The sequence below is a fragment of the Trichosurus vulpecula genome, chromosome 1 (assembly GCF_011100635.1).
Source record: "Trichosurus vulpecula isolate mTriVul1 chromosome 1, mTriVul1.pri, whole genome shotgun sequence".
Classification (NCBI taxonomy): Eukaryota; Metazoa; Chordata; class Mammalia; order Diprotodontia; family Phalangeridae; genus Trichosurus; species Trichosurus vulpecula.
Window position 1 is genome coordinate 243,250,862 of NC_050573.1, and position 21,982 is coordinate 243,272,843.

At 42.9% G+C, this 21,982-nt stretch overlaps 1 protein-coding gene across 1 annotated transcript in view; it reads right to left on the reverse strand.

The window, feature by feature from the left end:
- Nucleotides 1–9,254: 9,254 nt before the first annotated feature.
- TMEM241 (transmembrane protein 241) overlaps nt 9,255–21,982 on the reverse strand; it is a 162,635-nt gene continuing 149,907 nt past the window's right edge. Inside the window, exon 15 of the mRNA XM_036769346.1 lies at nt 9,255–12,549. Coding sequence (XP_036625241.1) covers nt 12,489–12,549 — 61 coding nt within the window. The 3' untranslated portion in view covers nt 9,255–12,488. The remainder of the gene's footprint in view (nt 12,550–21,982) is intronic.

Genomic DNA, 21,982 nt, shown 5'->3' on the forward strand with positions numbered 1-21,982 from the left:
CATCTCGACTTTCCCCACTGTGGTTTCAATATATTACAGGTCGGTGTAATAAACTAAATAGGAATTTCTGGGAAGTTTTGCAGAAGTCGCAGATGATACAGGAAGACCAGCAGATGACACAGAAAAAGTTTAGAAACTCAGAAATGCATAAAATATATGTTTGGTGTTGTATAATATTGGCATATTTTATCTTTTAATACTGTAAACACCCCATAAAAGAAAAATAAAAAATTCAGACTTTTTATCTGATAGGAAGGGAGGGCCAAAAAATTGTATGCAGATTTTCCAGATCAAGGCGGGAGGGCCACCACACCACACTGCTCTTTGAGAGACTAAACTGCAGAATCAGAAAGAGACAAGAAAGTTGAAAGCAAACAGTGTTGCGGCTGTGGATGCCTTGTGTCCTCCCCACTAAGGACTAGGAAGGACAAATGAAACTCAGCCCACGCCCTATCAAAGAAAGTACAACTGTGCTCTTAGTCCCCAGATGGTGCGTGTGTGTGTGTGTGTGTGTGTGTGTGTGTGTGTGTGTTTCAGATTTTCAAAGATGCAACGTTCACCAGTGTGGAGGATTGAGACGGAGGGATGAGCAGGGTGGGAGGAACAATGGGGTGAGGGGGTGGGGGGCCAGGAAGTGGTCCGGAGAGAGATGAGAAGGGAATGCTTGAGGCGAGGGATTCCAAAGTCCTCCAGTGTCTTACATCTCTATTTCTTTGCTCCCTGTATCTGCTATTAATAGCTATGTCCCACATGTGTTCATTTGAAGTTATTTGGAATATAGAACTTAATTGTTCCCCTGCTGGCAAACACAGCTAAGCCAACCACAGTGCTGGCCAAAGTTTTTTCTATCTGAATGCATGGGGTTTCATTTGCCTCTTGCCTGCTCCCTAGTGACTGCTGGACAGCAGCAGAAGGTCACAGATTCAAGGCTTTGGTCTCCAGGTACTCCAGAAAGGAGCGACAGGACAAAGGGTTTGCCTCTCTGATTCGACCGGAATAGAATTTCAAACACAATTGAAATGACTGTGTGTGGTGGAAAGGGGATGAGCCCAGGAAGGAGCTCATCAGAAGGGAAGATGGGACAACCAGTCTGGGTTCTTCTAGTCCTGGTTCTGACACCAAGTGTATGGTCCAGAGTGGTCTCTTTGCTTCCTTTTACCTCCTTTCCTTTCCCTGCAAAAATAAGAAGACTAAACTAGGCAGCCTCTAAGATCCCTGCTGGCTCTGACATTCCATGATTCTACATCCAGCTACCCAAGTCACTGATATTCCTAGGTCAAAGGCAGGAATTTCTTTTTAAATGCCCTTATATTTTTCTCTTGAGGTTTTTTTTTTTCCAGTGTTTCTCAGTTTTGTTGTCAGGGCCCTAGGCCAATACCTTATTATTAATTCCCCTAGTCCCAAACCGAGAAAGTAGACCACAAATGACCCTGATAACTCAGTTTATTAGAAGTTAAATACTTTTAAATGCAGTTTTAAAGTATTTAAAGTCTCCACTGGGGCACCACATCCTTTCTGAAAAGATCTGACCTTGCTTCTGACCTTGAGCCCTCCTCTTTTTCACCAATCTCTTGGTTCCTCTGGGCCTAGCCCTGGACACACCCTCCTGTTCTTCCTTCCCCTCAGTCATGATACACTTCCCCTCTTCCCCCCCGCTCAGCTTGAATGAATGAATAAATAGCATTTACTTATTATCAGCTAAGTACTGGGGATACAAACAGAAAACTGGAGACAGTCAAAAGCTCGTATTCTAATAGGAAAGCAAAATACATCTAAGAGGTTTCAGCTGCAAATCAGACGGAAAGGCCTGATGATCCTTTGAGTAAAGAAGATGATGATACATCTTTTTCAGCGTCATTTCCAATGACAAAATCATATCCCTTTCTGAAGTTGAAGCATTTGGAGGTGTCAAAGGAGGTGTTGAGAACTTTCTTTCTTAGGTCTTCAGTAGCCGGGGCTGCTGAAAAGGCAAGGCAGAGGGGAAGAAGCCACAGAGGAAGTTGCCAGGTCTAGTCTAGTCTCCATAGAGGCTGCTCCCTGCATCACGGTTGGTGGTCTTCAGGGGGAGGTGCCACTATTCCCAGAGTCCTTGGGCTACTGCCTGGAGGTGGTATACTATGTGCCTGCCAGGCACTGGGCTAGGTTCTGAGAATACAAAGAATGACATAAATATGGTATTCCCTCAAGGAGCTCTCGTTCTGGCAGAGCAGACAATATACAAATAACTATGTCTATAAAAGATATATACAGAGTTGTTGAGTCATTTCAGTCATGTCTGACTCTTTGTGACTCCTTTCGGGGTTTTCTTGGCAAAGACACTGGAGCAGTTTGTCATTTCCATCTCCAGCTCATTTTACAGATGAGGAAACTGAGGCAAACAGGGTGAAGTGACTTCCCCAAAGTCACACAGGTAGTGTCTGAGGCTGGATTTGAACTCAGGAAGATGCATTTCCCTAACTCCAGGCCTGGCATTTTATCCACTGCATCTCCTAGCTGCTGGAGGGTAATCTCAAACGGGAGGAGCGGGTATCATTGAAGGGGAAAGGGACCAGGAAAGGCCTCTAGCAGAGGGTGGGATTTGAGCTGATTCTTGAATGAATCCAGAAAAGACAGGCAGGAGATGGAAGTGATGTTCCACTGTGGGGTCCTGCAATAATGTGATCAAGAGGAAATTGTAGAATATCAGAGTTAGACAGAACCTGAGAAGTTATCTAGTCCATACCTCTACACACACACACACACACACACACACACACACACACACACGCACGCACGCACCGCAAACTGAGGCATTCTCAGGCAGATCTTCTAAAAATTATTTTTTTTGTTTTAATTTTTTTTTTTTTTAGAATTTTGAGTTCCGAATCTTCTCCATCTAGGACAGGGGTTCTGAAACCCTTCCATGTCACAGACCCCTCTAGCTGACTGGCAAAGCCTATGGATCCTTTCCCAGAACAGTGTTTTTAAACGCATAAAAGAAAATAGAGGATTGCAAAGGAAACCAGTTGTACTGAAATAGTTTTCAAAATATTTTTAAAAATAAGTTCATGGACCCTCAATTTGAAAACCATTAGTTGAGAGACTCAAACACTAGAATGGGGGTGGGGAGAAGTCCAGGGATCGGTGTCTGCTAGAGAAAGGTAGCAGTGTTTGAAGTCAGTCTCCACACTCCTCCCTGCCTCAGGGTCCCCCCTTGAAAAAATAAATTTGATTATATTGGCCTCCCTGCTTCAGAGAGGGTGTGTGAGGATTAATGGTCCCCTCCTGGCCTTGACTGCAGTTCTATGGGCCTGGGCAGGTGGAGAGCGGCACATAAATGACTCAACTGTACCTTTTGGCCTTAATGATTATTTTAATGAGTTTTTTAAGAGTCTGAAACAGGAGAAGTGAGAAGTGGGACAGGATTCTTGAAGGCACTCCCTAGATGATCCTCAGATGAAACTAGACTAAAGGTTTATGTTATTGTTTGTTTTACTGAGGACAGGATCGGCATGGGCCAGGCCTTGGAAAATCAGCACACAGCAGGAGTAAAGGCTCTCTCATTTCAGCTGGGAGGAGAGAACAGCTTCAGCATTTCAGGCTTCCTAAACCAAGCGAGACGGGTGCCAAGGTCCAGGCTGGGATTAGCATTTCACCCTGGGCTGCTGCCCGGGGCCAGCAGGGAGCTGGTTGAGCCCCAGGCCGAGGGCAGATCTTGCTATGGTTACTCATCTTCTGAGTAGGGCCCTGGGGAATTTGGTTCCAGGCCACTCCAATGGCCCAGAGGGGGAGAGTGCCAGAGGTCAGTTGGTCAGTTAACAAGTATTTATTAAGCCCTTACTATGTGCCAGGCACCATGCTAAGTAAGAACTAAGGATACAAAGAAAGGCAAAAATCATGGTCCCCGTATTCAAGGAGCCCAAGGTCATGAAAGTCCCAGCTTATACAAATTCAAAGCCTTCTACCACCTACCTTTCTAGCCTTATCTTTTCAAAATAACAACAAAGAAGCAAAACCAGCCTTAATAAAAAGGCAGGTAAAGAGGATAAAGTGCTGGATTTGGTATCAGAAAACTTCACGTTCAAATCTCACCTCTATTCCTGTCTACATTTGTAACCCTAGGCAAATCACTTCACTCCCCCAGCCTTGGTTTCTCCTGCTATAATATATAGACTCAATGGCCCCAGGGGTACCTTACAGCTCAAGACCAACGATCCAAGACTCATGTGTCTATAATGTTCTGAAGTTTACAAAACACTTTCCTCACAACATCCCTAGAGCTATGATCCTATGATCCCCTTGGAAGAGGCAGTCTGAGTCTTTCATAGATGAGGAAAACAAAACTCAGAAATCCATACCCTGAGTCATACAGGTAATTAGAGACAAAGCCAGAAGTGCAGGTAGCTACTGGGCACTTCAGGCTCCTACCCCTAGACCCTAAGTTGGGGTTTTTGAGTTCCTTGGCCTGTCTTGGGACACAGAAGAATGGGCCTACACATATACAAATCTTCTACAGGCACTATGTAGCTGACAAGGACTTGGGGGTAGAGGGGCATAAGAAGTAAAAGAAACTAGGGTCTGAGTGAAGGTCTGCTTGGACCCAGACAAGACACTCTTGCTTGCATTTGCCCAGATCCTACCAACTAGAACAGAACTCTAGGATCCAGAACCAAGGCACCTGACTATGTCTTCCAGGAAGAAGAAATAGAGGAGCCCCTTGCAGAGCCCAAGCTCTGCTGATAGGGATCAGGAATGACCTTATTAGATAGGCCTATCCCAAGTTACTGGGTAAGCTGAGCAGCCTCACCTTCTTTCATTCTGGCACTCCCTGGAATGAATGGGTGTTGCTTCAGTCAAACTGAGACCTGTTAAAGACCTTAGCTTACAAAGGCCAAAGTCTCCCACTGCATCCAGGACTCTCCAGTCGTCCTGACCTATATTTTGTCACTGGACCCAGATGGCTCCAGAGAAGAAAGTGAGGCTGGTGATTTTGCACAGCCTTCCCTCACTTAAATCCAATTCACTTGCAAGTCATGGCATCACCTCCTTCATATCATGGTCCTATTCAAGAACAAAGGACAAACAACAACAACCCTGGAATGAAGAGAAGCGGATCACTTAATAATTAATTTATTAACATCATTACCAATTATTAAAATTAATTAGTAATTTAATAATTAAACCATCACTGATAATAGCATTTCTATAGCACCTACTACCTGCCAGGCACTGTACTAAGTGTTTTTTATAAATATCATCTCATTCAATCCTCACGAGCCTGGGAGGTAGGTACTATTATTATTATTCCCATTTTACCGCAGAGAAAACTGAGGCAAACAAGGTCACACAGCTAGAAAGTATCTGGGGATAGATTTGAACTCAGGTCTTCCTGATTCAAGGCCCAGTATTCTATCTACTTCACTGTGTAGCTGCCTCTCAGCGACTTCAAAAGAGCTTTCAATTCAACAAACATTTCTTAAGCCCCTTATATATGCGTGTGTGTGTATGTGTGTATATGTATGTGTGTATATTATATGTGTGTGTGTGTGTGTGTGCGTGTGTGTGTGTGTGTGTGTGTGTGTGTGTACCAGGCTGCAGAAAACTACAAAGATGAAAAACAGGTCAGAGAATAATAGATCTAGAGCAAGAAGAGACTCCCATGGCCATCTATTATAACTAGTTTACCTTCTAGATGAGTAAACTAAAGCTTATCAAGGGGATTTGCACCAGGTGACACCTGCATGGGGCAGATTTGAACCTCTCTCTACAGAGCAGTGGTCCTATGACCATATCATGCTACCTGCTATCAAGTCACAGCTTCTCCAAATCCAATCAGGAAAGGATGGAGGAATGATTGATAAGTATACCCCCAAAAGTGTGCCACAACATAGCTGTGAACCGTACAGTGACTTAAGAAAACCTAAGGAAAGCTCTCTAAGCTGGAGGAATTAAGGGGAACTTTCTACAGAGGAAGCTGCAGATGAGCAGGGTCTCGGAGGAAGGAGATTTTGATAGGAGGAAATGAGGAGGCATGCATTCTGGGCATGGGGCATAGCCTGACGGTGGGAAAGTGCAAAAAACAGCAGGAAGTACAGTTTGGCCAGAATATAGAGTGCATGAAGGAAACTAAGGTAAAATAAGTCTGGACACATAAGTTTAAATCAGATTGTAAATAGCTTTAAATGCCAGGCTAAGGAATTTTGTATTTTATCCTATACATAATAGAGAGCTGCTGAGTTTTGTTTTTTTTTTGAGCAGGAAGGTGATGCAGTCAGACCTGAACATTAGCACAACAAATTTGTCCATTCTGTGAAGGACAGATTGAAGAGAAGAAAGGAGACAGGAAGACCATCTGGGAAGCTACTTTAATAAAGTAAGAGGTGATCAAGTCGAAACGAAGGTGATGAGAGCCTAATGGCATGAGCGAAAAGGAGACAGATTTGAGAAATGCTGTGGAGGTCGAACCAACAAATCTTGGCAACTAACTAGAGGGAGGGAGTTCAAGAGAGGAAGAATCAAAGACGACTCTGAAGGGTCAAGCCCAGGAGACTGAAAGGATGGTAGCGCCATGAAGCAAAATAAGCAGGAACTGACCGGAGGTGCAGGTTGATTTTCATTTTTAGATAGGTTGAGTTTGAGGCGCCAAAGAAACATCCAAGTGATGTCCAGTTGACACTTGGAAATGAAGGCTTGAAAACTAGACGAAAGTTCGAGGATGGAACGTTTGGGAAGTTTTCTGTCTAGAAATAATAACTAAAAACATTAATGAGTTTTGTTTTTTTTTAAGGAGAAAAAACGGTAAGTATAGAGAAAGAATATGGCCAAGGGAATGTCCTTAGGCATCCACTTGTTCGTCCTTTGTTTTTGCAGAGCTGGACAATAACATCATGGGGTGGTCTTGACTTGTGCATGAATTAGTTAAGTGAGGTAGAGTTGCACAAAGTTGTCAGCCTCACTCTCTCTTCCAGAGTTATTAAAGTCCAGTGGCAAGACAAAAGTCAAGACGACTGGCAATGGACAAGGCTGCAGTGGATGTCCTTAGCATCTTTGATGTCTGACCAAGATCTAAATGCTGCACAGCACTTGCTTCAGCCACCTTCATGGCTATTGGAACAAATTGTTTTCATTTACCCATTCTGCTGGAGAAAGTCTTCACATGGTAGATCTCCCCCTAGCTCATCAATAGGTTTGAGGCCTGTTGGGTACCCTCAACCTGATTTAGCCCACCTGCCAAGATGGGTTTACTGGGGGTATAGCCACCGAACAGCTTCTTGAAGCCACAGGTGAGAATTGGGTGACAGGTGGACACCAAAGGTCAATGAGCAACCTGGAAAAGGACATCCATATGGAGGGAAAGTGGAGCAAGATGTACCCAGGAGACACTGAAAAGGAGTGACCAGGAAAGTAAGAGAAGCAGAAGAGACCAGTCTTTCAGAGGCCAAAGGAGCAAAGAGGGGTGGGTCAAAATGGCAAATGCTACCAAAATCAAGGACTGAGAAGAGGGTATCGGATGTGTCGAAATAAAAAGGCAGTGGTTACTTTGTGATAAGTTTCAGGTGAGTGGTGGGTACAAAAACCAGACAGCAAGGGGCTGAGGACTGAGGGAGTAGAGTGTGAATATAGGTGATTCTTTTGAAGAGTTAAGCCAGGAAGGATGATACCTTGAAAAGATAGCAGATCAACAGGAAAGGTTGTTTGAGGGGAGATGTGTCTGGATAGGACCTACTATGTTTGTAAGAAGAGGAATAAAGGCCAATAGAGATGAAGATGAAGAAAATGAAAGTAGAAGAGGGAGAGGAAGAGGGGAAGGAGGAAGCAGAGAGAATAAGAATGACTGAGGATGTGAATTTAAGATCTGATCATGTTTTTTGCCCAATTTTAGGCTTTATTCAATGTTAGCACAGGACTGATGCTGAATAAAAATCTTACTATTAAATGTCACAACAAATTCCATTTCCATTAATATCATTTATGTAGCTCTCTATGGTTTACAAAGTACAAATATTGCCATTATCATTTTATAGCTGAGGAAACGGGAGCTTAGAGTTGATTTTCCTCTCTGACTTGCCTATAGACACAGGCCTGGTAAGTGCTAGAAATGGACTTGAAACTGAGTCTTCTGACTTAGTCTGGTGCTCCTTCCACCACGATGTTGCCATAATGTGTATTTTTTAAAAAAAAAATTCTCTGTTCACATCTCTGTAGAGAAAACACACCATTCATGCTTTCTTATGTTAGCTGGAATATCACATAAAGGGCAAGCCTTCACTCACCTGGTGAAGTAATTGATGGACCAGCGTGCTGATCTTTTCCTTGCATGTTCCTTTGCTAACTGAACGTCCCAGGTCCTTACAAACCAGGATGGACGGACGAAGAAGCCATGGCTAGTGTTTTACACCACTTTGTTTTGTTATTTTTAGATGTGACTGCAGTGAGGCTCCTGGTATGTTCCCAGATACCCCAGCCTGATTTGAGGGCAAGGGAAAATAGGTGGGGACAGTTATGATGCCTGAGAGAGAAGCCAGAAATTACGGAGAACAACTAGATAAGTGGGAGTAGTTGGGGGAAAAGTCTGAGGCATGAAATGTCATTTTGGTCTTTAGGAAACCAGCCTACCATTCCCCCTTAGATGGAACGCATCCTCTTGTGAGCAGTAGGGGCACTATTCACCCACTACTTACACTCCCATTCCTGAATTCTCTCTTCGTGTCAGCAATTTCTGTGGACATTTAAGCATAGCTCTCTCTTGTCACTTCCATTAATAGGATCCTAGAGGATTATGGGAGGAGCCCTAGGAGCTGCCTCCTCTTCTACCCTTCACCCCCACCCCAGCCTCAGTGATTTCAGGTAAAACAGCCAGGTTGAACTTCTGTGGCCATTTAAGCATAGCTCTCTCTTGTCACTTCTATTAATAGGATCATAGAGGATTATGGGAGGAGTCCTAGAAGCCACCTTCTCTTCTACCCTCCACCCCCACCCCAGTCTCAGTGATTTCAGGTAAAACAGCCAGACTGAGGCTTGTGGGGTTCTGTTTGTTCTGAGCATATATCTATGTATACTTATATTTATGTGTGGGTGGAGGGATATCTTTGGACAAATGTAAAGTACAACCACATTCTCTTTTCTCCATCTTCCAACTAGTGTAGATTCAACACCATGTAGGACCATATATGCCTTTCTACATGGAGAGGGCAGGAAGGATGAGGACAATCAGACTGAAAAAAGAAATGTGATTTGTGTCTTTATACCTATAAATGAAGAAAAACACCCCGAAATCACAGGATCTTTTTCTTTATTGACACAAAGAATTTTCTTTATTTGGATTAATAAAAATGAAAACTAGATTGGACATAGTGTCAAGGGGCATAAATATAATTGAAACATCAACAACAAAGAGATTCACCCAAATGAGTCAGTCCAAAGCCCAAAGTGAATAACGGGAATTAACAGAGCTCCCATCTTGGGCACTATTCAGGCTGCCTGCTGCATTCTGACCCAACCCTGGAACTCAAGGTATTAGTTAAAGATTGAAGACTGTCCAGAGAAATGATGAAAGCTGAAACAAAGCAGTAAGGCTGTAAGGCGGCAGTGGCTTCTTTCAGCTGTCCATCTCAGAATTCACCTGAGAATTTTAGGATCATAAACTTAGAACTAGAACAAACCTTAAGTCATCTAATCTGATCTCCTCATTCTACAGATGAAGAACTGAGAATGAAGGTCACATAAGCAGTAAGCATTAGAGCCAGAATTTCAACCCCAAAGCTGACCCAATGAGACTCTGGAATGTCATTAGCAAGAGAGGCTTGCAGTCTCTTTTCCTGGGGATTTTTAAGAAAAGTTTAAATACCTCACTGGCATCCTTTGAAATCAGTACTGATTAGGGACAATGGGATGGACTGAATGACATTTTGTGGTACTATCCAGCCCTCTGAATCTCTGAATACTTAAACAATACTTGAAGACGCAAGAAATATGACAACATGCTGGCAAGCCACATTTTCTGCAAGTGAAAAAGAACAGGACCCAGCTGTATGGTCTGAGTGGAGTGAGGCCAAAATAGTGGACTCTTCCATTGATGTATCCCAGGTTGGGGGAGAGGTAACATACAGCATAAGGTTGAAGACACCAAGTAAAACATAACAGCAGGATGAATCTAAACACTTGCCAACATTTTGGAAAAACTTTAAATCATTTAAGAGGGACAAGGAAAATACATGGAGATAGATTGCAGGTACAAACTTGGATCAGCACTCCTTAAAAAGAATCTTGTAAAGATTCAAACATCTTAGTCATCACTGTTCATAGAGGAACTCATTTGAGAATTTTAGGATCATAAACTTAGAGCTGGACTGGATCTTCCTGCCTCTTTTTTTCTTTCTTTAAATAAATGAATTAAAAGGCATTTTTGAAAAAGCATCTGGCAGTGCTAAACACTGTCCTAGGCAAAAGGGACAAATATAAATATAAAAGTGAGACATCACTTGCCCTCAAAGAGCTAACGTTTCACTGGGGGCAGTGGAGAGGCTGGGGCAGGTAACACATAAAGAGCAGTGGCCAGGGAAGGGTATTGAAGCCAAGGGTTTAGAGAATCAAAAGGATGGAGAGTAGAGGCCCTGTATTGGGCTGGATAAGGAATTAGATGAGATTGCATCTACTCACCAGTCAGAACTGACAGGCCCCAGAGTAGTTCCAAAACTGAGTGGACTGACTTCCCCAGGGGTGTGGCCATGAGTCCAGAGTAAGGAGGTGGTGGGCAGCACAGTCACAGGGCAGATGGGTGGATGGGATGCATATTTAGAAACAAGATACTATTCAGCCAGTACCTTCCATGAAAGCACAGGGCTTCTTTAGAACAGGGCAGTACATAGCTAAGCTGAGCTTCCAGCCCCCGACAGTGGCCTCTGTGACTTGGTAACAATACAGTCTTCCAGGAGCCAGGTTCTCTGCCATGCTATAAAAGGCCAAAGCTCTGTAAATTAGGGGAAGGTAGTATCATCTTCCCAAAAGCAACTGTAAACAGAAACGTTTTCTGGAACCAAATCTTGATGATTTCCTCAACACCTTCCTCGTGGATCCCAAGTCCAATTCTCATCCCATGTAAATCCTACTTTCTATTTTATGTAAATTCTGTTGTTGTTCCTATAAGAGCCTCCTATAGAGTTAAAACATTTCCAATCCAATTCTTAATCTAGCATGGAAAAACCAAAACCTGTTTTTTTGTTAAGTGATTCAAAACCTCTTCTGGGATGCCATGGAATTAACTCATTTGAAGGCTTTGGGGAATGTAGGTTGTTGGGGCTTTTGTTGTTGTTTTGGGCAGGGAAGGGGGAGTATCTTTTATGGTCCAGGACATCCATCAGTGCTTATAAAACTAGCTCCCTTTGGTGATAATTTAGTGTTTGGGAGCAGAGATGGGGGAATATCTTTTACTGTCCAGGACATCCATCAGTGCTTATAAAACTAGCTCCCTTTGGTGATAATTTAATGTTTGGGGGCAGAGAGGGGGGAATATCTTTTACTGTCCAGGACATCCATCAGTGCTTATAAAACTAGCTCCCTTTGGTGATAATTTAATGTTTGGGGGCAGAGAGGGGGGAATATCTTTTACTGTCCAGGACATCCATCAGTGCTTATAAAACTAGCTCCCTTTGGTGATAATTTAGTATTAACTTAAGTTTTCAACTTGCAGGAGATGGAACAGTGTGCAAAATTAAGAAGACAAATAAAAGAAACATATACTTCATGAAAGTTCAGAGAAATTTGTGAGTGGGAAAGAAAAGCAAAGACAGTGACAAAAAACTAAGCTTTTGAGTTCACAACAGAGGACTTGGGCTGCCTTGCTGATTTCTAGCATGGCCCAGCACAACGATTCAATTTCTCACAAATCAACTCCTTCCCAGATGCTGCATACGGTGTGAATTCTGCAATTCTTTGTCAGGCCAGACAGGAGAATCTAGGACAGGGAATTCCCAGAAGAGACCATGAACATACAAAATAAACCCAAGACCCTCTGCCATACGTTGTGAGGTAGTGTTGGAGGCTGGGAAAGTGGAGACTCAGGAACGGGTATTTAGTATAAAATGAGCCAGCTTAGTATAAAAATGAATCCCATGCTTCCAAAAAGGTCTGGGAAAATCCCAGGGAAGATTCTACTTCTCCTCTCTCCACAAAGGAGTTGAGAGAAATGGGAGCACCAAATGACCATGGGTGTCTCTAGTAAGATGGTGTTGAGAGACACTAAAGACAGGCACGGGAAGCCACTCATACCCCCAACGCAGAGTTCTTCCAGGCGGTCCTAGTGATAACATCAAGAGGGTTACCCCTCTATCATGCTTAGGAACGGATTTTGTTTTCTCTGAGGCCTGCCCCTCTCCTGAGGAGGAGGTGGACCCCACTATGGCTCCCAATATTCTGACTGTTTCCATGTTATCTTTTCCATCCACACAGAGGTCTTGCTTTCTCCTTTGGCTGGCATGTGCAGCTTGTGGGTTTAAAGCTCCTTCTCTTCCCTATGTGTTCGTCTTCTCCGAGTAAACCAGCAAGGCTTCTCCCAGTCCGCCCAGTAGAAGGCTGCAAACAATGATCAAAAGGTTAGCTTTCAAGCTGCTCCGCATGGCCCATCCACAACAGGAGATCGCTGGCCTCTGCCCACCTAAGGCCAGCAATCGCTGCCTTTTTCACAGCTGCAGTTCTGGCTACCTGACTGGTCTCAGCCCATGATGAATTTGTGATTTCTTACCATCATTGAGTAAATGTTACCCAGTCCATGTAGGAATGGACATGCTGAGGGTGAAAAGAATAGGGACGATCCTTATGCACACCCTATTTAAGCATATTCTTTACACAGGAACAACCGGACAGTCCCAGTGACCGCAGGAATTCCCTTGTCTTTCCCACTGCTGTTACTTGGCACTTCTCTCCCTTCTTCCTCCTCCTGCTTCAGGTGCTGCTACCTAGGACCTTATTCCCTCTCCCTGTCCCTCCACCAGTCCACCTCCATCCCACACTCATACACCAAGCAACTGTCCCTTCTGAGAGAGAAAGGAGAGGTCAATGTGGACTGGTCCCCATAGTCGGCACCCCAGCCCTGGCTCCTCTCCTCATCCTTTCATCTCTTTATCCTTCCTTCCCCTCTCCCGACTCCCCCTACTCCAACCCCAGCTCCAGAGACAAAAACCAAACCGAACCATGACTGAGTTGGCTTTTCCCTGAATAAGACTCTTACTTTAACCTAGGCAGGCAGGTAGCAGCGAGGATAGGGTGCTGGACCCGGAGTCAGGAAGACTCCATATTGAGCCTCAGACACTTACTAGTTGTGTGACCGTGGGCAAGTCACGTAACCTCTCAGCCTTAGTTTCCCCATCTGTAAAGTAAGAGTGATAACACTACCTATCTCAAGGTTTGTCGCAAGGATCAAACAAAATAACACCTGTAAAGAGATCTGCGAACCTTAAAGCACTATGCAAATGGTAATTACTAAATAATATTGTTGCTTTGGTCCTTTGAGTGGATACGGGGAAGGCAGAGGAATTGGGTTGGACAGGTTGCACCAGACCTAAAAAGTCCAAGGGACTCACTGCCTTCGTATTTCCAGTCCCTGATGACAATGGGACACGACAAAGTCTGTCTACACAGGAGTAAGTGGTTTGGTATAAATACCATTTTCTTCATTTTTACATGAAAATGGCTGGGTGTCGTGGCACACGCTGGTAATCTCTGCTGCTTTGGGGAGTCAATTGAGCTTGGCAGTTGTGAGCTGCAGTGGGCTAAGTTGATCCAGTGACCCACTTCAGTCTGGCATCAACAGGGCAAGTCCCCAGGGACAGAGACATGACACTGCAGCTGCAAACTGGCCCAGTTTAGAAACAGCATGTCAGGGCTCCCAAGCCTTGGATTGGGTCCATGAGTGGACCCTGGACAAGATAGGGAGACGAATAAAAGTCCATGAAAATGCAATAATTTAATGGCACCTCCTATAGGAACGGCTTAAACTGCACTTTTAAGAGGGCAAGGAGAATGATATAGTGGTCAAAAGTGTGAGATGTTGGCCACAAAAGTAAATGTAATATTAAAAGATATTAAGAGAACAAAGGAGGTAATCTTTCCTCTGTATTCTGCCTAAGTCCCAAATACAGATTACTCATAACTTTTACAATTTTTAGCATAAGAATGAATAAAGCTACTGTGTTAATATTATATCTTCTTCTGGTCATCCTGACCATTCCCCCCCACCCTTCTAGTCAGTATAGTAAATTTATAAGTAGCCAGTATAAGGGGCAATAGCAAGAAGTAAGATTATAAAGGAAAACCTACAAGTTACATACAACCTGTCCCAAAGATCAAAACAGTGTAATTGAGAAATTGTATTATATATTCCCCCAAATCCACAGGGGAGCCATCGAGGCCTTGATGTCAGGGTTTTCTGGTCCTGTGATGTGTAAATCCCAGGTAAGTTCCAGACATCCTCAATAAGATTAGCAGAACACTAAATGGTGCTGATAATTTTCAGGTGATATGGACATGTTAACTTTAAAGTTTTACAAACAACTTTGAGGTGATCTGGACGTGTTAATGAACTAACCCCAAGGTGGCACAGATAAGAGTTAGTCTGTTCCCCCCAAAACCCCTATAAACATGCGACCTCAAACTCCTGCCCCTCGGCACTCTCCCAGCTCCATCTGGGTCCATGCTGCCGAGTGCTCCCAACTCTAATCCATGGTTACAGGAGTGATTCTCTGTGCCTCTCCCCCTGCCCATCCTCTTCCTCCAGCTGCCTCCCTTCACCATCCCATCCCCCTTCCTGATGCCATCTGCCCCTCTACCCCTTTCACCACTTATCTCTATCCTTCTATGCCTTATTGAAGTGTGATGGCAGCCCAATTAAATAAGCTTTTGAGGTCTAGCCCAGGAACTTAGGTACTATGTACTACCACTGCCACCGTGGGCTTTTCTGCTGAGTACTCACAGAACCGGGCATACCTGCCCCCATTTAATAATTTTATAATTTCGTATATTATCAATTAAGCAGTTAACTATCAAGTCTCTCATGGTATTTGCTAGTGGAAACAGGGTTCGGGAGCCAGGTTTCTCTTCTGACAGCAATGGCAAGTATAACTTGGGGGGGGGAGTATATTTCCTTCTCACCAGGTAGCCCATTCTGCAGATGTAATAGTTGGGGTCTGGGAATGGAGGGAGAATGAGTTATGTTGCCAATGCTTAGAATGCATTTCCCTATAGAAACTATCTTATATTAATGAGTTACAAAGCTAGCCACACCACCCTCACCACTCATCATCTATTTTATGCTGTGTAAGCAATCTAAGCAATAAGCTATGATTTGGTTAGTTTGGGGACGTCCAGGAGAATTTCTTCCTATGGAGATTACAAATGCCCTTTGCTCTAGTTTCTAACTTTCGGTGTTAGAGAGCTGCCAGAGGCCCACACAGGTTAAATGATTTGCCCAGGGTCACACAGCAGTGTCAGACACAAGATGTGAACCTGGGTCTTTCTGACTCCAAGCCCAACATTTTTCCCACTATGTCATGCTGCCTTCTTTGTAGCTTAAATAGTGCATTTCAGTTAAATAAGATTTTGAGGTCTAGCCTGGGAACTTAGGTACGAGGTTTCTATGAGAAAATGGGTTATGAGTTCTAAACAACTGAATTACAAACTTTTGGAGCGTTACCCATGGGTAAGTTCGTGCATACTCTTGCTATTATGGAGCCCCAGCATGGAGGCTGGCTCTCTTCAAAAATAGCCAAAGGCATGATTTCTCCATAAGGAATTCCATAAGGAATAAGTGTACGGGGAGAGTATTGGACTACAAGGAAAGCTGAGCGCCGCAGAATCAACACTTCCAAATTGTGGTGACGGAGAAGACTTTTGAGAGTCCCTTGGACAGCAAAGACATCAGATCAGTCAATATGTAAAGAAATTAATTCCCACTATTCATTGGAATGTCAAATACTGAAGCTGAAGCTTAAATACTCTGGCCACATAATGAGAAGATGGGACTCTTTGGAAAAGACCCTGATGTTGGGAGAGATGGAAGGCAAAAGGAAAAGGGGAAGGCAGAGGATGAGATGGATGGTGTCATGGAAACAGCAAACATGAGCTTGAGAAGATTTCAAGCCAGTGGAGGATAGAAGCTCCTGGTGGGCGATGGCCCATGGAGTCACAAAGAGTTAGAAACAACTAAATGACTGAACAACAACATTTCTTATTAGTATCTGTAATGGCACGCAAAGTGGGACTTTTTGCTGTTTTTTCTTTTGGAGTACTTCTTAGCACTAAGGTAATCAAGTACCTTTGATTGAATCTTGCCTTTGTTAGAATCAAGAGTCTTTGATGACCTGCTTAAGTCACAAGAAAGTCTAAGTCACATGAGTTTGAGTCACATGGTTGTGATGCCTTCTGACCCTGAAGAAGTATATATCTCATCGAACCATAACTGCCATGCCCCATTTTCTTAAGGCCTTAATTGCTAGCTGATGCAGGCAAGAGAGCACCGGGCCTGGAGTCAGGAAGATCTGAGGTCAAATCCAGCTTCATACACTTGCTAGCTGTGTGACCCTGGGCAAGTCGCTTAGCCTCTATTAGCCTCACTTCCTCATCTGTAAAATGGGGACACACTGCAGACGGAAATGACAAACCCCTTCAGCATCCTTGCCAAGAAAACCTCGTGGACAAAGTCTGTGGGGTCACTTAGAGTCAGACACAACTAAAGAACAACAAGTTAGGTGATAAGAGTTAATCTAATTAACCACTTTGCACAGAGAACCACATTGGGCTAGTTGAGAGAACTGCTTCGTTGGGGAGCCCAAGACCTCAGACAGCAGTCTTTGTCATATAGGGACTACAGTGCTGGACTTGGAGTCAGGAAGACTGAGTTCAAATCTTGACTTACACATACTTAATAACTGTGTAATGCTGGGCAACCAAGCAACAAGAACCTCTTCAGGGCCTGCTGTGTTCAAGGCTGTGTGCTAGGTGCTGGGGATATAAATACAAAGAATGAAACACTCCCCACCCTCCAGAAGCTTACAATCTAATGGGGGAGACAAGAAATATGCACTGTCTATCCATCTATCTATCTATATATGTGTATATATATATATATATATATACATATATATACACAGCTAAAATATAATGTGAATAAATGCATACAAAGTAGTTAAATCTAAACTATTTGGGGCAGGAGTGCACTAGTAATTGGGGGACTCAGGAATGGCTTCATGCAGAGAGAAGTTGATGTGTGAGCATTCTCTTTAAGGAAGAGAAGAATTCTCTAAGGCAAGAAGTAAGGAAGTAGTACTTTCTAGACACTGGGGATGGCCATGCAAAGATTATCGATTATAAGACATAAATAAAAATAGCACCTGTCAAAATATCAGGAGATACCCTGTTTTCCATAGCTAAGGCCCAGCAAGCAAGCTGCACCCTGAGCTTGGCATAACAACAATCCTTTGCACTCACCTTCTGGAAATGATGGTCCATGAGCTCAGGCAAGCACCAACAGGCCCTGCTATGAACAGACTTTTTGTCACTAGACAGCCTCACTGTTGTTGGTGTGTCTCACTACTGTTGCTACACTACATCGTTTGACTCTTTGTCTAGCCACAAGTATATAAATCAAGGTTCAACCCATTAGAGCCGGTCCCCCGCTTTAGTAGGGGCGGGGGCTGGCACATGTCTCTAATCACCTCCTTGCTTACAAGTCATTTCCCTCACTTTGAAATTAAACTTTTATTTACTTCCTGACTCACCTTTCTCTCGCCTGCTTTGTCGGGCTCCAGACATCCACAGGTTAGAGGCTGGTTCACATACCTAACTCATGGGACTGTTGCAAGGATCAATGGGATAACGCATGTAAAACACTTTGTAAATCTGTGTTATATTAATAATTATTAATAAGCTATTATCCTTGTATACTTTGCACTAATTCTGGGGCCCACTAATAAAAAAAAATTCCTGCTTTGGTCACTGAAGAGCAATAGCAACTCAATGTATTACCCTTCCTAAATAATATTTCTGTATTTTAATAATACAAAGCCCTTAGAAAGGGCACGTAGTGGATAAGAGTGACCATGGTAGAATCTCACACACTGTGACCCAAGAAGACACTTTTGGAGTAGGGTGGGAGGTCTCTCAGTACCACCTATTCCTGCTAGTTGTATACTTGAAGATTCTTTTGTTGTTGTTTGTTTAGCTGTGTCCGACTCTTCATGACCCTATTTGGGGTTTTCTTGGCAAAGATACTGGAGTGGTTTGCCATTTCCTCCTCCAGCTCATTTTATAGATGAGGAAACTGAGGCAAACAGAGTTAAGTGACTTCCCCAGGGTCACACAGCTAGTAAGTGTCTGAGGCCAGATTTGAACTCTGGAAGATGAGTCTTCCTGACTCCCAGGCCCACGCTCTACCCACTGTACCACTTAGTGGCCTCATGAGAAGTCTTTTAAAGAGCCTGAATTCCCTCCGAGTTGGTGTTCAGGGATAACGTACGGATTTTTTCCCCTTAGGCGTTGAACTAAGAGATTGTTTCCTACCACCCAGCACAGAGATTGGCACACAGCAGGAGTCTGATAAATGCTTGTTGACTAAGTGATAATATACAAAATGCTAAGCATGGTAAAGAATCCTAAGAACAAAGGAATCATCCTTTCCTTCCAGCCTGTTCTTCTGTCCCCAAAGTATCCTGTACTGAAAGGAAGGGGAATCTGCAGTCAGCGACAGAGCGGCAATGTTCACAGTCAAGGTCTTCTGTGTAATTCTGAATTACAATGAATTAACACGCTCCAAACATGAACTCTTTATATAAGCAAAACCTTACAAATCTGAAGTGTGTTAACTAAAATTTGGGTTCAAATCTGAATTGTCTTCCTTTGAATTATCTGATCTTTACAATGTGAGGGCATGAAGTTAGTCAGGAATAGTAATCATTCTAAATTATTATTACTATTATTATTTTCATTATTTTTATTGCAGATATTGATCAATATTGACTGTATTTATTTTTTCTGTAGCTGGACAATGTATTTTAAAGATGCCTGCTTCAAATTCTAATTAAAGAATAAACGTGTAACTTAAATCCTTGCCACACTGTGAGTAGTGTTTTCTTCACTGACCATCCTAAACTTGCAGGGTGATGTCTGGGCACTGCCAGGGGCTCTTCATCAATTCCTACCACTTCTGCTGACATCTACCCCAGAAGGTGCCTAAGACAATTGTATGCGTACAATGAGAAAATGTCTCTGTACAAAAGATAGAAACAAAATCCGAAGCATAGTCTGACACTCCCTTGCTGGTGGGTTTTCTGTGGTTGGAAAAATTCTTTGAGGCTTAAAACATGCCCTCCTTAAACTCTAGGGTTCTCCAAAAAAATCAGGAAATTCCAAAGTAAGGTTCCTTCTGTGGTGAACACACATGTTCTATTGCTTTGTTCTGGGTACACGTACCACACAGCAGGCACTGCTTTCTATTTTGTTAAGTGCACGCAACAAAATACACAGGTTATGAAACACGACAAAGTTATATGTGGCTGTTTTGACTGCTTCTTTACATCCAATCTCAACACTGTGTTGCTAGCCAGTATCCCCATTCCAACTTCTCATGTTCGGATCAACCTCAAATTGTTATATGTTGAAAGATCACATAGGACCTCATGAAACATTATTATACTAAAGTGACACTGTAACAATTTAGAATCTGTCAAGCTTGGAATGATGGTGATTTGGGGACAATCTCAAAAACAGACCCAGAAACAAAGTCATTTTCCTTCTCATGAAATTTTGGCAGCTCAATTTCAACTTTTCCCCCATTCGTGCCATTCCTTAGATAGGCATCTTCTAGCTGGGTGGGAGAAAGATGTCTAGGATGGGATGAAGCCTTTATTTTATATTTCTAAAGTGTAACTATTACCAATTTTAGACATTTGTCCTACCACTTCCAATACTTTTCCCCCAGGGCTCTGAACTCAGCAAGGCTACTATCTGATTCCTCAATTCCTTTCCCCTCTGTTTATATGAATCCTACATTTTCTTTACAGCACAACTGTGCTTGTTGATATATGTACATATATGTGTGTGTTTGTATATATACACACATATATAGCATACATATGTATATATCTGTTTATATACACATATATACATATACATATATGAATATATATATATATAAAACACCCACACACCAAGCAAAAGTGGTGTCTCCTTCCTCTACACACCCTTAGCTCTTATCTATACCACTCATTTGACTAAATCATACACTGAACTGTGCAGTCATTTTTTTTACATGCATGTGTCTCTTCTCCCAGACTGTAAGCTCCTTGAGGGTAAGGACACTGGCTTTCATTTTTTTTGCAATCCCCACAATGCAATGTCATCAAAAACACTTGTTTGAATGAGAGATCAATGTCCAGATTCAATTTGGGGTGCTAAGCAACAGAGGGAGAGCTTTTTTTATAAAAATGCTCCCCAGTGGAATGGAAAAACCCAACTTTAGCCCACCTTCTCACCCACCCGATTCACCCTCTGGGTGAGGAATGGAACCGTTTCGTTTCTGGAAGACTCTATTCTTTTACTGTGAAATCATCTAGATACATCTTATTGATCTGCATACTTGTAGGATGGAGGAATTTGTGGACCACTCCCCCATGAGCCTCCACTCATCTAATGACATATTTCAAAGAGTCACCTGCTACGTGGTATGAGCAAAATGTTTTGTTTTCCTTTCTTCTTGTTCCTTCCTTTTAGAACAGAAATTGGCCTCTATTCACTGCCTAGGAACTCTTTTTTTAGCAATTTTGAAAAATGAAAATAGATTCTTATCAGTCTGTGATGGTGTAGGTGTCATCTTACCTACAAGCAGGGTGGGGAGAGGCTCCATAGCTTCTGAAACTCCCTTCTTAGCTCTACAAGCACCAAGAGGAAACCTACAGTGGAATTTCTTCACCTCCTTGTCCCCCAAAAGACAAAAATTGTCCTTTCATTTGGCACTGAAGGCATGATTCTTTCACGGGAACTAACAACTAACAGCTGACATCGATTTCCTTCTTCAAAAACCCAAATGTGGAAGCTGTCTCCACCCCAACACTTAAGCTAAAACTACAAAGTCTCTTCCTTCTGAGGTTAAAAAATTCCTAACAGAACTTTGTTTTACTTCTGTAGCCAATACACTACTAAGGAGACTATACAAATAGAAGATGTCTTATTATTAGGGAGGCTATAATAGACCAAATTAAGTAGCGGGCACATATGACCCACGCCCAGACTAGCTCTATGAATGCTATGACTTACTCTGAAAAATTGTATTAATTACCAGAATTAGTCATAAAAGCAAGCACTAAATATTATTGATAATAATATTAATGGATAACAATAATATGAATTAATTATATTGTGCTCTAAAGTTGGTAAAACGCTTTATTTCAGCCTTATAAACAAATGCAATATGCCATAGTGGATGGAGGCCCAAGCTTGGAGTCAGTAAGATCAGGGTTCAAGTCCTGACTCTGACACATACTGGCTGCTTGACCCTGAGAAGCTCACTGAATCTTTTAGCTCTTCAGGTAATTCTCTGTAAATTGTAAACAGCAATTGTTTCCATTCTGGCCAGAAACCCTGAAGGTCTTCCCCGCTGGATTGATTTTTTTTTTACTAATAAAAGATGCCATTCTCTGACTCATTTCTTACCTATCCTTAATCACTGAAGGGGCATCAGTCAAACTGAGACCTGGGAAAGACACGAGCTTAAAAAGGCCAAGGTCTCCCACTGCATCTGAGGCCATCTCCAGTCGTCCCGACCTATATCTCGCCATCGGACTCAGATGTCTCCAGAAGAGAGAGTGAGGCTGGTGACTTTGCACAGGCTCCCTCACTTAAAGCCAATTCACTTGCAAGTCATGACATCACCTTCCTGATATCATGGTCCTCTTCGAGAATGAAGGACAAACAACGAACAAACTAATTCTCTATAACTATATGCTGCAAACAGTTGCCA